Source organism: Odocoileus virginianus, chromosome 4, assembly GCF_023699985.2.
Source record: "Odocoileus virginianus isolate 20LAN1187 ecotype Illinois chromosome 4, Ovbor_1.2, whole genome shotgun sequence".
NCBI classification, from domain to species: Eukaryota; Metazoa; Chordata; class Mammalia; order Artiodactyla; family Cervidae; genus Odocoileus; species Odocoileus virginianus.
Genome location: NC_069677.1, coordinates 26,113,317 through 26,128,696, shown reverse-complemented (window position 1 = coordinate 26,128,696; position 15,380 = coordinate 26,113,317). Strand labels below are relative to the sequence as shown.

At 36.8% G+C, this 15,380-nt stretch overlaps 1 protein-coding gene across 7 annotated transcripts in view; it reads left to right on the top strand.

The window, feature by feature from the left end:
- Nucleotides 1–15,380, top strand: part of ATP11B (ATPase phospholipid transporting 11B (putative)) — a 113,209-nt gene that overhangs the window by 20,471 nt on the left and 77,358 nt on the right. For 6 of the 7 annotated variants that reach the window (XM_020879895.2, XM_020879894.2, XM_020879900.2 and 3 more), the window contains exons 2-6: nt 3,166–3,282; nt 10,057–10,146; nt 11,836–11,916; nt 14,528–14,635; nt 14,824–14,952. In XM_020879895.2, the coding sequence (XP_020735554.2) occupies nt 3,166–3,282; nt 10,057–10,146; nt 11,836–11,916; nt 14,528–14,635; nt 14,824–14,952 (525 nt within the window). Of the gene's footprint in view, nt 1–3,165; nt 3,283–10,056; nt 10,147–11,451; nt 11,595–11,835; nt 11,917–14,527; nt 14,636–14,823; nt 14,953–15,380 lie in introns of those variants that run through there. The other variant, XM_020879901.2, reaches the window with a different exon arrangement.

Here is a 15,380-nt window from a genome sequence, read left to right as displayed (position 1 = left end):
ATTTGCACCATTGTGTGCTAGCTGTTTCTACAATCACAAAATAAATTATTTAAAACCATGAACAACAACCGTTGAAACCTAAACATAGCACTGCTAATATTCTAATGTGCTAAACAAAGTATCCCTCTAGGTAGTATGGGAATCTGTACTATCCTGTGTACGTCTGTCCCTAATGGAGATTTTACAGGGCTGCCAAGCATGGGAAGGCAGCCACATGACTTAGGAGATTACTCGCTTAAGAGCACTTAGTTTATAAAAGTAGATCATTGTAGTTTATGAATACCAAGTTTAATTGATCTCTTAATAACATCATAGTACTAGTAAATAGCCCTTGACCATCATGAAAAACATGTAAATCTAACAAAATTTGAATCGTTGCTTGTTAGAACCAAAAAAGGTCTTGTGTTTGGTGATTGCTTTCAACCTGTGAGTGCTTCCCTGGTGGCTCAGACAGTAAAGACCGCCTGCAATGTGGGAGACCTGGGTTTGATCCCTGGGTTGGGAAGATCCCTGGAGAAGGAAATGACAACCCCCTCCAGTATTCTTGCCTGGAAAATTCCATGGACAGAGGAGCCTGGTGGGCTACAGTCCGTGGGGTTGTGAAGAGTCGGACACAACTGAGCGACTTTCACTTCAACCTGTCAAGGGTTCCCCAATCAAAGAAGTCTTGAAGATTTACTTGCCATTCTGCAAAAACGGAAATATAGACCAATGGAACAAGATAGAAAGCCCAGAAATAAACCCATGCACCTGTGGGTACCTTATTTTTGACAAAGGAGGCAAGAATATATAATGGGGCAAAGACAACCTCTTCAATAAATGGTGCTGGGAAAACTGGACAGCTACATGTAAAAGAATGAAATTAGAACACTTTCTAACACCATACACAAAGATAAAATCAAAATGGATTAAAGACCTAAGTGTAAGACCAGAAACTATAAAACTCTTAGAGGAAAACATAGGCAGAACACTCAATAACATAAATCAAACCAAGACCCTCTATAACCTACCTCCTAGAGTAATGGGAATAAAAACAAAAGTAAACAAGTGGGACCTAATTAAACTTAAAAGCTTTTGCACAACAAAGGAAACTATAAGCAAGGTGAAACACAACCCTCAGAATGGGAGAAAATAATAGCAAATGAAACAACTGACAAAGGATTAATTTCCAAAATATACAAGCAGTTCATACAACTCAATACCAGAAAAGCAAACAGCCCAATCAGAAAGTGGGAAAAAGACCTAAACAGACATTTCTCCAAAGAAGACATACAGATAGCTAACAAACACATGAAAAGATGCTCAGTATCACTCATTATTAGAGAAATGCAAATCAAAGCTGCAATGAGATTTCACCTTACACCAGTCACAATGGCCACCATCAAAAAGTCTACAAACAATAAATGCTGAAGAGGGTGTGGAGAAAAGGGAACGCTCTTGCACTGTTGGTGGGAATGTAAATTGATACAGCTACTATGGAAGGATGATATGGAGTTTCCTTAAAAAACTAGGAATAAAACCACCATATGACCCAGCAGCCCCACTCGTAGGCATATACCCTGAGGAAATCAAAATTGAGAAAGACACATGTGTCCCTTTGTTCATTGCAGCACTATGTACAATAGCTAGAACATGGAAGCAACCTAGATGTCCATCAACAGATGAATGGATAAAGAAGTTGTTGTACATACACACAATGGGATATTACTCAGCCATAAAAAGGAAGGCATTTGAGTCAGTTCTAAAGAGGTAGAAAAACCTGGAGCTTATTATACAGGGTGAAGTAAGTCAGAGAAAGATAAATATCATATACTAACGCATATATTCAGAATCTAGAAAGATGGTACCAAAGAATTTGTTTGCAGGGCGTCAGTGGAGAAACAGACATAGAGAACAAGACTTATGGACATGGGGAGAGGGGAGAAGAGGGTGAAATATGTGGAGACAGTAACATGGAAACTTACATTACCATATGTAGAATAGATAGCTAATGGGAATTTGCCATATGTCTCAGGGAACTCAGACAGGGGCTCTGTATCAACCTCGAGAGGTGGGATGGGGAGGGAGATGGGAGGGAGGTTCAAGAGCGAGGGGACATAGGTATGCCTGTGGCTGATTCATGTTCAGGTTTGACAAACAACAAAATTTTGTAAAGCAATTATCCTTCAATTAAAAAATAAATAAATTTTTTAAAAATAAAAAGATTTACTTGTCAATTTGGAAAAGAGTGTAATATTGTAGGAATGAAGTATCAGTATTCTTGTCACTACGGCAAACCTTTCCACTGGAGATGATTACTAAATGTACCTTAATTGAATGTCTTCTAAATTTGAAGCCAGAATTGTAACATTAATATATCCACATGTCAGAGAGTTGATTGATAATGTAACTAGCACAAAGAAATGCTTGTATGGAATGAATCTGGGCTATACAATGCATTTTTAAGTTCTCTGGGAACAAAGCTCTTTGAAACCGAGTTGATCTGGGTATAAAATAAAATGTAAGCCTCTGTCATCAGACATGGTAGGTGCTGACTAGGCCTTAGTTACGCTGGGCTTCCATATTACTGACTAGGAATCAGAAAAAGACTAGGAAAAGAGAAAAGCACGGAAGTAAGAAAGAGAAAAGCAAGGAACCCCAGGAATGAAAGAGAAGGAAAGAAGCCTTCACAAACTTCTGTAGCTCTTCTGTATGATTATTTTTTCTTGTGGTTGCATCTCTGACAAAGAATGGACTATTTTTCATTACCAGAGGTTATTACCTAGTTAGTTTATATCTAAAGAAAATGTACCTGTTTACTTTGAAAGGGGCTTCCCTGTTGGCCCAGCTGGTAAAAAAAATCCTCCTGCAATGCAGGAGACCTGGGTTTGATCCCTGGGTTGGAAAGATCCCCTGGTTCTGAGAAAGACTACCCACTCCAGTATTCTGGCCTGGAGCGTTCCATGGACTGTATAGTCCATGGAGTCGCAAAGAGTTGGACATGACTGAGCAACTTTCACTTACTTTGAAAGAAAAAGAAATGGCTTAAATAGATTAACCCTATATGCAGTTCAAGGCAAGTAATAGGTATAATATGATCAATTAAAAAGTAAAAAAAAGTACCACCAGTAAAGAATCATGACAACTAACTTTGCTGACAATTATTTTTCTTTTGCTTTGCCTTAGGGTTTTGACCCACCACATCAAAGTGACACAAGAACTATTTATATAGCCAACAGGTTTCCTCAGTATGGCCATTATACACCTCAGAAATTTATAGATAACCGGATCATTTCATCTAAGGTAAGAATTAACACTTCTATTATTAAAACTGTGGTTATGTACTATTTTGCTTTAAAAAGTGATTTGTTTGTGTAGTATACATTTATATCCTTAAAAATTCAAGGAAATGGTGGTTGGTAGATTTATCTTAACCAAAATTGTGAACTGTAAAATAAAAAGAGTTGCTGGTTCCTAATGTCAGATAGCCAACGTTCCAAAAGGTACCCTTAGTTTAAACTAAGGAACTAATTAAGGAACGAATTAAACTAAGGAAGCAGTTAAACTAAGGAACTGATATTTATACCATATGCCAGGCACTATATTAGGTACTTCTTATGCTATTTAATCCTTACAACAACTTTGAGATATGTTTAATGAGTGCTGTTATACTCATTTTGTATCAGTTTCTCCAATTGAAGTGCTGGAAAATAATTTACCCAGGGATGAGTTTGGAGTTTGAACTCAGTTCTATGTGACTTTAAAGCCTGACTTCCTCCAATTTTATCATTCTTCTATAAACATTTTATAGTACAAAAGAACCTACTCATTCTTACATATTTTTCCTTGATTCATTTTTTTCCTGTGGCATTTTGAAGCTGTCTTATTCTGTTTTGAAGCTGAAGACTATAGAATAATGCTGTCATGTCATGACGGACATGTTTTCCTTGCTGTCTAATATGGTAACGATTAGCCACTAGGGCTGTTTAGGCCTTGAAATATAGTATGTAATTGAGGAAGTTAATTTTTAATTTTAATTTATTTTAAATTGTCAGTAGCCACATGGGACTAGTGGCTCCCTTATTGGACAGTGCAGTTACAGAGGATGTGAGTCAGAAACTGAGGGTAAAGTTCTTTAAGCATTGTTGTTGTTCAGTCACCCAGTTGTGTCTGACTCTTCGCTACCCCATGGAGTGCAGCACTCCAGGCCTCTCTGTCCCTCGCCGTTTGCCCAAGTTCATGTCCATTGCATTGGTGATGCCATCCAGCTATTTCATCCTCTGACACCCTCTTTGCCTTCTGCCCTCAATCTTTCCCAGCATCGGGGACTTTTCCAATGAGTCAGCTGTTCACATCAGATGACCAAAATACTGGAGTTTCAGCTTCAGCATCAGTCCTTCCAAATCAGCAATGTTTATTTCCCTTAAGATCGACTGGCTTGATCTCCTTGCTGTTCAAGGGGCTCTCAGGAGTCCTCCCAGGCATCTTTGAGCATGTGTGTTTTTGTTAGTCAGTCATGCCCACTCTGTGAGCCCACGAACTGCAGCCTGCCAGGCTCCTCTGTCCATGGAATTTCCTAGGCACAAATACTGGAGTGGGTTGCCATTTCCTTCTCCAGGGAATCTTCTCGATCCAGGGATCAAACCCAAGTCTCCTGCATTGCAGGCAAATTCTCTACCATCCGAGCTACCAGGGAAGTCAAGATAATAGAGGAACTTTAGATTAATGACATAGTTCTTAGTAAGTGATTGAAGAAATAAAAGTCCTTCTTGAAAAAAAATTTTTTTAAACATGAAATATAGTTTATATACAATACAGTTTACTAATTTGATGAATTTTGACAAATGTATAGCATATGACCATTGTCATTAAGATACAGAATACATTTGTCACTCCAAAAAGTTGGTGGCCATTCTCCCTTCTCTTCACTTCCAACAATAGCAACTGATCTGCTTTCTGTAGCTATAGTTTTGTCTCTTCTAGAATGTCATATAAATAATGGATACGGTGGGAGTCTTGTGTCTGATTTCTTTTCACTTAACACAGTACTGTTGAGATCGATCTTTGTTGCAAGTGTCAGTATCTGTGTTCATTTCCTTTTTAGTGCTTATTTCAGTTGTCACTATAGGTTTGGGTAGTTTATGTTCTGAATTCGGGTCATTTTCCTTGGATGGTTTCACTACTAGTATTTTCCCCTTAAGTTTCCAGCTGCTTTTCTAATCCTGAGCTCTAAATCTGTTGTATTTTGTTGATAAGGGAGTAGTTTTCCCCACCCTTTGGCTGCCATAGCTATACAAGCTGGATAGTATCTCCAGGCTAAGAGGCTATTGCTTATAATTCATACACCTTCCATTTGTAATTTTTTTGAAATTAAACTCTCTTCACTTTTCTATCTATATTTTGGACATGTTCCAAGATTTTAAATAGTTCATTTTAATCTAGTTTTCATAATTCTTATCTGCTAGGAGTTCACTTAAATTGAAGAAAGTAGGGAAAACCACTAGCACCATTCAGGTATGACCTAAATCAAATACTTTATGATTATACAGTGGAAGTGAGAAATAGATAAGGGACTAGATTTGATAGACAGGTGCCTGATGAACTATGGACGGAGAGTTTGTGACATTGTACAGGAGACAGGGATCAAGACCATCCCCAAGAAAAAGAAATGCAAAAAAGCAAAATGGCTGCCTGAGGAGACCTTACAAATAGCTGTGAAAAGAAGAGAAGCAAAAAGCAAAGGAGAAAAGAAAAAATATACCCATTTGAATGCAGAGTTCCCAAGAATAGCAAGGAGAGATAAGAAAGCCTTCCTCAGTGATCAGTGCAAAAAAATAGAGGAAAACAATAGAATAGAAAAGACTAGAGATCTCTTCAAGAAAATTAGAGATACCAAGGGAACATTTCATGCAAAGATGGGCACAATAAAGGATAGAAATGGTATGGACCTAACAGAAGCAGAAAATATTAAGAAGAGGTGGCAAGAATACACAGAAGAACTATACAAAAAGATCTTCACTATCTAGATAATCATGATGGTGTGATCACTCACCTAGAGCCAGACATCCTGGAGTGTGAAGTCAAGTGGTTGTTAGGAAGCATCACTACGAACAAAGCTAGTCGAGGTGATAGAATTCCAGTTGAGCTATTATCAAATCCTAAAAGATGATGCTGTGAAAGTGCTGCACTCAATATGCCAGCAAATTTGGAAAACTCAGCAGTGGCCACAGGACTGGAAAAGGTCAGTTTTCATTCCAATCCCAGAGAGAGACAATGCCAAAGAATGCTCAAACTACCACACAGTTGGACTCATCTCACATGCTAGCAAAGTGATGCTCAAAATTTTCCAAGCCAGGCTTCAATAGTACATGAACTGTGAATTCCAGATGTTCAAACTAAGTTTTCGAAAAGGCAGAGGAACCAGAGATCAAATTGTCAACATCCGTTGGATCATCAAAAAAGCAAGAGAGTTCCAGAAAAACATCTATTTCTGATTTATTGACTATCCCTTTGACTAAAGCCTTTGACTGTGTGGATCAAAACAAACTGTGGAAAATTCTTAAAGAGATCGGAATACCAGACAACTTGACGTGCCTCTTGAGATATCTGTACGCAGGTCCAGAAGCAATAGTTAGAACTGGACATGTAACAACAGCCTGGTTCCAAATAGGAAAAGGGATACATCAAGGCTGTATGTTGTCACCCTGCTTATTCAACTTATATGCAGAGTATATCATGAGAAACGCTGGTCTGGATGAAACACAAGCTAGAATCAAGACTGCCGGGAGAAATATCAATAACCTCAGATATGCAGATGACACCACCCTTATGGCAGAAAGTGAAGAAGAACTAAAGAGCCTCTTGATGAAAGGGAAAGAGGAGAGTGAAAAAGTTGGCTTAAAGCTCAACATTCAGAGAGCTAAGATCATGGCATCTGATCCCATCACTTCATGGCAAATAGATGGAGAAACAGTGTCAGACTTTATTTTTTTGGACTCCAAAATCACTGCAGATGGTGACTGCAGCCATGAAATTAAAAGACGCTTATTCCTTAGAAGAAAAGTTAGGACCAACCTAGACAGCATATTAAGAAGCAGAGACATTACTTTTCCAACAAAGTAATTGTCTAGTCAATGCTATGGTTTTTTCAGTAGTCATGTGTGGATGTGAGAGTTGGACTATAAAGAAAGCTGAGCGCTGAAGAATTGATGCTTTTGAACTGTGGTGTTGAAGAAGACTCTTGAGAGTCCCTTGGACAGCAAGGAAATCCAACCAGTCCATCCTAAAGGAAATCAGTCCTGAATATTCATTGGAAGGACTGATACTGAGGCTGAAACTCCAATACTTTGGCCACCTGATGGGAAGAACTGACTCATTGGGAAAGACCCTGATGCTGGAAAAGATTGAAGGCATCGGGGGTAGGGGGGAAGAGGAGGACAGAAGATGAGATGGTTGGATGGCATCACCAACTCAATGGACAAGTTGAGTAGACTCCAGGAGTTGGTGATGGACAGGGAGGCCTGGCATGCTGCAGTCCATGGGGTGACAAAGAGTCAGACACGACTGAGCAACTGAACTGAACTGAGGAGTTCACAGTCTGCTGATACTTGAAACTGAGTGTCCTGGAAAACTTCTGAGATTAAATATCTTTATATGAATATTTTGATATTCAATCAAATGTAGTAGTATTAGGTTTAGTGTTTTTGACCAGGTTTCAAAAGTGTAGAATTTTAAATAAATGTTGCCTTTTTTCACATAAATGAAGACTGTCTTTCTCATTTCTCCTCTATTATTATTCCACTACTGCTTTTCTAAACTTCCAAACCAGATTACCTGCTATTCCACAAATTAACTTCCCTACCACCTTGGCTTTGCTATGATTTTGTTCTGATAATCTCAGTTTTTAAGAACATAGGCTGTATATTTTTGCAGAGAATGTAGATTTCATGTTTTTTAACCATAATTTCAAGAATGGAGACATTTTTATGCAATGTATGCATGTTCAGTCATGTCTGATTCTTTGCAACCTTTTGGACTATAGCCCTCCAGGCTTCTCCGCCCATGGGATTTCCCAGGCAAGAATACTGGAGTGGGTTGCCATGCTCTCCTCCATGGGATCTTCCCGACCCATGATTGAATCCGCATCTCCTGCAGTGGCAAGCAGATTCTTTACCGCTGAGCCATCAGGGAAGCCCAGATATTTATATAGGCAGTGTCTGTTTTTTTCTTGACCATAGTTGAGCCTGACTTCTTAATGTTCCCTTTTACTACCTTTCTACTCTCCTATTATTTCCCTAGACTCTTTCAGACTTCATTATCTTCTGTCACAAAGCCATGATGAACTTCCCTCCTCTCTGCCTTTGTTCATTCTTTCTTTCCTTCCTGAAATGTTCTCCCTCTGTTTGCCCCCAGTTTTCAGATTGTGAGTGTTCCTTCCTTAAAGCCCCATGTTGAATGTAACCTCATTCATTAAATTTTTCTTTCTTGTTGAATTCTTTGTATATTACTTCTTTACTTTATCTTGGAATATAGCTGTTGATACAAGTATTGTTGTTAATCCCCTCTATTTAAACTTGTTATCTTTGTTCCTCTTATAAACTGATTAATAATATAGCAATAGACACAGCAATTAGTATGAGCTAGGTTCTGTCCTTAGCACTATGAAAAGCAGAGGAATCAGGTGGAGAGGGAGGAGGGAGGGGGGATCGGGATGGGGAATACATGTAATTCCATGGCTGATTCATGTCAATGTATGACAAAACCCACTTCAATATTGTAAAGTAATTAGCCTCCAACTAATAAAAATAAATGGAAAAAAAAGAAAAGTGAAGTTGCTCAGTCACATCCGACTCTGCGACCCCGGTTCTCCCGCATTGTAGGCAGACGCTTTATTGTCTGAGCCAGAGGTTAAAGTGTCTGCCTACAGTGCGGGAGACAAGGGTTCGATCCCTGGGTCCGGCAGATCCCCTGGAGAAGGAAATGGCAACCCACTCCAGTATTCTTGCCTGGAGAATCCCATGGACGGAGGAGCCTGGTAGGCTACAGTCCACAGGGTCACTGAGAGTCGGACACGACTGATCGACTTCACTTAGCACTATATATCAGCTCATTTAATCTTTGTAGCAGCCTGTACAGTATGATTGTTAAAATTGTCCTCATTTTATGGAGCATAGAATGCGGTACAGAGAGATAAGATCCAAGGTCCTTCGGTGACCATGAATTAGGGTTTAGATCACAAAAATTGTTAACCTTTTACCATCAATGTTTATAACTGTTATACTCTACTATCTCACTGTGAAAATAGACATTGTGACAGATTTTCATGTCCTTTATGAGATTTTCTTCATGGTTATACCAGTGATCACTTAACTAAAGTAATTTTCCATCTTTTTCGCATTTCATATCCCATGCTTACCGAGGAGTAATTGAAGAATTACACTGTCTCCTCTGTTTCTGACAAAACCTAAAGAAAATATTTATAAAGTAAACTGAATCCAGTGTTAGCATTTTTATCAACTCTTAACCATCTTTAAATTTATTTTTATTTATTTGGCTGCCCTGGGTCCTAGTTGTGGCACATGAACTCTTAGTTGCAGCATATGGGTTCTAATTCCCTGACCAGAAATCGAACGCAGATCTCTTGCATTGGAAACGTGGAGTGTTAGCCACTGGACCACCAGGGAAGTCCCTTAATTCATCTTTCAACATTAGGTTTAGTTTTGTGTAATCAAAATCCAAAATCCAAAATATTAAAATATTATTTTAGATAGGCCATCTCCAACTTCTAAAAAAACTAGGAATTTAATAGCAAAATTGATAGATTGCTTTATCTCTTTTTTAAAATTATACTAAAATCGCCAATAAATAGTAAAAGGTAAAAAGTAGAATAAAAGCTCAGGTAAAAGGTAGAATAAAAGCCCTGAAACTCTAAAAGCCGGATAGTTTTTGTAGCATTGAGTTACATGAATTTGTGTAAGGGCTTGGTATATCTGATGTGTACAAGTTTTCTTATTATTTGTATATAGTACATATTACTTTAAAATATTAACTTATCTTTTTGTTTTTTGTGTTTTTTAGTATACTATGTGGAATTTTGTTCCAAAAAATTTATTTGAACAATTCAGAAGAGTGGCAAACTTTTATTTTCTTATTATATTTTTGGTTCAGGTAAGCTTTATCATTCTGTAAATTGTTAAGATGATAGACATGAATGCTAAACAAATATCTTCAAGGAAAAGTTAACATTACATTCTAAACCATGTGACTATGGGACCCTTTTTTTTTTCTGCAGAGCTTCCCCATTGTATTCAGTGAATATAGTAATGTAAATCACATCAAGAGGTCTGAAGAATGGCCAGTGAATTTTAAGATCAGTTGTATTTTGTTTTATCACTTATGTGTTATAGTGCTGGTAATCATAATTAAAGCCAAGAAAATAGCATCATCCTTTCAGATGTTCTGCCTCAGAAAATAAATATTATGGCTTTTAACATACAGCGCTTGTTTTTGGCACATTTCTGCCTATGGAACCATCTTTGTACAAAATTTATCTTCCTTTGGTTTTTCTTTTTTTTAATTTATAGATTTTACTTTTATTTTAAAAGTTTTTATTATAATTTCTGAGGATCTTCATGAATATAGATTTTTATCCAGGAGGCCATTTTCTTAAACTAAATCTATATTCAATTTAAGCTCTTTAGTTTTTAATTTTTCACATTGTGCTTTTTTGTTCCCTAATATCAGAATATCAAGAGAACAGTATGAAACTTGAGTATAAACCAAGATTTAGAATTAATGATTGTTGTTTTCCTTCAAAGAGGTTTTTCTTTTCTGATGATACGTTAGCAGTCTCTTTCAGTGTGGCACTGAATTTTTTTAATAAACTCTGAACTTTTCTTTCCATAGAACCTGGACCTTCAAAAGAAAAAAAAAAAACTTGTGAAGTAGTCACTTTAAAGCTTGAGGAAGCTTTTTTTTTTTTTAATTGCTTCTCTTTGTGAGCAGAAAAAAAGAAATTCTGGGTTTTGTTTTTTTTTTTTTTTTTTTTTTAACCAGTAGACCATCAGCTTGCTTAGTCAAAAAAAACGAGAAATTTATACTTATTGCATACAAGTAACATGCATTTGTGAAATTACTGCCTAAGATCAGGAATTCAGCCTGTCTGTGGAATAGAACAAACTTAATTGGCCTAACCAGAATAAAGCAGTATTAATAAATTATTAGACCCATGTTCTAAATAACCAAATATAATTACTGCAAATATTTCTTCTAAAGCAGTTTATTGAAACATCAGTTATATGATTTAGATAATTGCAGCATCGTTTTCCAAGTTGTACCCTTCTGGTTCTATTAGCTGTAACAAAATCACTTGTAGAAAGAAACCGTTTCCCTAGTCCCGTTTCTTGTTTTCTCTCCAGTGTGAGTTTATTCTGGATCCCAGAATAAAAATTGACAGATTTTTTTTTTTTTTAGCATTTCTCTGGATGGGCAAAGAAATGTGAATTGAAATTCTGAATAGCTGTAGCTCCCCTCCAAGACAAATACTGAGGAAGACCTTAAGTACTCTGTGTGTTAAGAAAGCAGAGAAACTGAGTCCACTCTAGCAATATTTGTGGGTATGCAATAGATTTAGATAGTCTACTAACCCCATATAATAGCTAACAAAGTGTACTTGTGAAACTGTGAAGTAAACTACATTCACTGCATAATCTCTCTCAAGTTACTTTTTCATCTGAACTATGACATGTATTTTGTATAATGTTTTCAGATTTCCCAATAATTATGAGATTCTAGATGTTAATAGTGATATGTACAATATAAAATATAATACTCTGCCTTCTTTCTTTTTTAATGCAGCTTATGATTGATACACCTACCAGTCCAGTTACCAGTGGACTTCCATTGTTCTTTGTAATAACAGTTACTGCCATAAAGCAGGTATGAAATGTTTTCTGTTGCTTGCTTGCTTCCCAAGTCATTCAGAAGTTAACTTAATATTTCTCCTCCAAAGTCAGATTTATTGTTGCGAAAGTAATTTTCATAAGAAAGCAAATTTAGGGCTTTCCTGGTGACTCAGAGATAAAGAATCCATCTGCCAAATCAGGAGACATGGGGCAGTCCCTGATCTGGAAAGGTCCCACATGCCATGGGCAGCTAAGCCTGTGTGTCGCAAATTCTAAGCCTGTGCCCTGGAGCCCAGGAATCACTGCTGCTGAAGCCTGCGTGCCCTGGAGCTTGTGCTCTGCAACAGGAGAAGCCGCTGCAGTGAGAAGCTCCTGGCTAGAGAGTAGGCCCTGCTCCCTGCGGCTGGAGAAGAGCCGCACAGCCATGGAAGACCTAGCACAGCCAAATGAATAAGTAAAACTATAAAAGAAAAAAAGCAATCTGTTTGACTCTGCATATGCTAAAAATTAGGTAGAACGCTTTACCCCCTGAGCTACCAGAGAAGCCTGCGTATGGTAAAAATTAAACGGAAGTAAGCCTCTCATCAGGTACCTGGTGACTGATGGAATGATTACAGTTATTAAAGTATGTTGTTCCTTTAACATACCTAAGAAGTATCCAAAAGCAAGCATTTTTTAGGTACAAGCCAAGTTATGTGTGAAACAGATTGTTATCATCTTTGTAGAGTTTGGTAGTGTTTAAAGGATATATAATTCAAAGGAAGGGGGTATGTTTAGAAGTGAACATGTACTTCTGGCATGAACATTTTTGAATAAAAATTGTATAGTACTTTCCTACTTTTTACAGCTTTCTCTGTGAAATTGATTTTTATGTAAAGTAGTACTCTAAGGGAATAGCTTCAACTAGATCTGATTTGATATTAAAATCTAGGTATAGAAAAACAGCATTATTGGATAAGCATGACAAGAAATTTTAAAATTCCTAGAAGCGTCATTAGCTACCACTTCTCAAAATATCTTGGCAGAAGCTCAACTATACAGAACTGCTCCCTTCCTCTTGAAAGAGTTAATTTGAATTTTCATGTGCCAGTTTGAGAAGTTTTCAGTTTGTAAGATTTAGGGATAAGGTTTAAATTGACATAGAAACAAAATTGGCAAACATTTTATAATTCTGAGATGTAGTGTCTTTATTGCTTATTTGATAAAGGTAAGGGAAGTCTATAAATCAACAGTTAATCTAGTGTGTCTGAATAGCTTGCTACTGCTGTAAGTTTGATTTCCCTTTATTCACTGCTGTTGGAGACTAGGATTTTTGTAAGTCAGTAAGCATCCAGATCACTTAATACAATTACATATTCATTTGGTTTTGTAGATGTCATTTATTGCATCAGAGTAACAAATATTTGTCCATTGGGCTTCTTTTTTATATATAATTTTTTCTTTGGTGATTTCATCAAGTCTAGTGGGTTTCTAATTTACATGTATCCTGAAACTATGCTCTGAACTCCAGAGACACATATATAACAATTTGTGCTTGAAAATACAACTATTTCCTCTTGTACACCTTAGGCTTTTCCTGACCTCTGTGTCACTGTCTCATTCCCTGCTCTGGTCTTTTTGCTTATATCATTTCTCATTCACTGCCTATTCTATTGAATAAATGCTTATTTGTTTGTCTGTCACCTTCATTTGAATGTTTAGTTCTCTGAGGGCAGAGACTTTGTTTTATATTATCAGTTTGTTACCAGTGACCAGAACAAGGTTATGCACATATTTGACATGACATAAATATGTGATAGATGAATGAATGAACCTCTTGAATATTTTTAAGAAAGTGTTAAATGTTGCAGTACTTCTTTCCTTGGTTTCCCAGTATAAATTTGGCCAAATAAAGAGTGGATTTAGTTGGAATATGATGCTGTAACTAAGTTGAAAAGATGTTGGTGAGTTTATAATATATCTGCCAAAGGAGTGAGTTTAATATAATAACTTACAACCTGTCTCTTTCCAAAATGAGTCATTTGTCAAGATGGGAGACATTGGAAATGCAGCAGATTTTAAGGATAATATCATCAATTTAGTTTTTAAATGTTTAATGTTATTTATGAGACATCAAAATGGAGATATTAAGAATACAGTTGGATATTTACATTTATTAGAGTCCAGAGATTCAGGCTGGAGATAGAAATTTCAGAATTTTTTGAAGACACAGGGATAAAGAAATCTTGTAAGTAAGAGAAGGGTGAAAAAGGGGCCCATTAAGATGATATAGAAGGAGGCTCCCATAGTAAATTGAGAAGAAATAACTGGAGAGGTACTGTGAAAACCAGGAACATGTGTGTGATGAAAACCAAGTGAAGAGAGTGTTTCTAGCAGTAATGAATGCCAAAGTAGTCTAACATGGTTCTAATGAATGAAATGTTTTGGGGAAATTATGTGTCTTTTTCTCAATTGATAAAAGTATCTCTGGAGATGGGAATGGCAATCCACTCCAGTATTCTTGCCTGGAGAATTCCATGGACAGAGAAGCCTGGCGGGCTATAGTTCGTGGGGTCGCAAAGAGACACAACTGAGCGACTAACACACACACACATATCTTCTAATTATACTCAGAGGAGCTTTTTTTATTCTTTTGATGTTTACAGGGTTATGAAGATTGGTTAAGACATATCTCAGATAATGAAGTAAATGGAGCTCCTGTTTATGTTGTTCGAAGTGGTGGCCTTGTAACAACTAGATCAAAAAATATTCGGGTATGCATTTAATAAATAATAGAAATCAATTATATTTTAAAAACAAAAATTCTAATCTGATCATATTTTAGTTAAAGTCTGCTTTCCTACATTAAAATATTGTAGTAGACCACTTGTTTAGAACCCAATAAAAGTATGTCCTGCCTTTAAAAATCTGTATATTCACTTTTCCCTAAAATTCTTCATAGGTGGGTGATATTGTTCGAGTAGCCAAAGATGAAAGTTTCCCTGCAGATTTGGTGCTTCTGTCCTCAGATCGACTTGATGGTTCTTGTCACGTTACAACTGCTAGTTTGGATGGAGAAACTAACCTGAAGGTTTGTACATGTGTATGTTTGAGCGTGGCTCTTGGTGAACAAAACGTCTCTGGATTATAGTGATATTTTCCTTTGGTTAAGATAATAAAGTTTGACCCGATAAAGGAGAAATGTTTTAAATTACTGTTAATTACTCCATGAAAGTACACATTTTACTTCAAGGTTAGCCTCACATGGTTTAGTCAAGTTAAGAAAAGTAAAAAGTGCTTTGGAGAAACTATAATCTTTTAATATACTGGTGCTTTCTTAAATAGGGGGCACATTTAAATTTTTCTCAGTTTTCACAGTACAATCATAAATTTTACTTGATTCACTTTTTTCTCCCTGTTAAATTTATTTGCAATAAACTTTGAGCAGTAATGACTATTAACACACTTACAGACTTAATTTCCTTGTATGCAAATGGCCTTTGTAGACAGTTAATCACA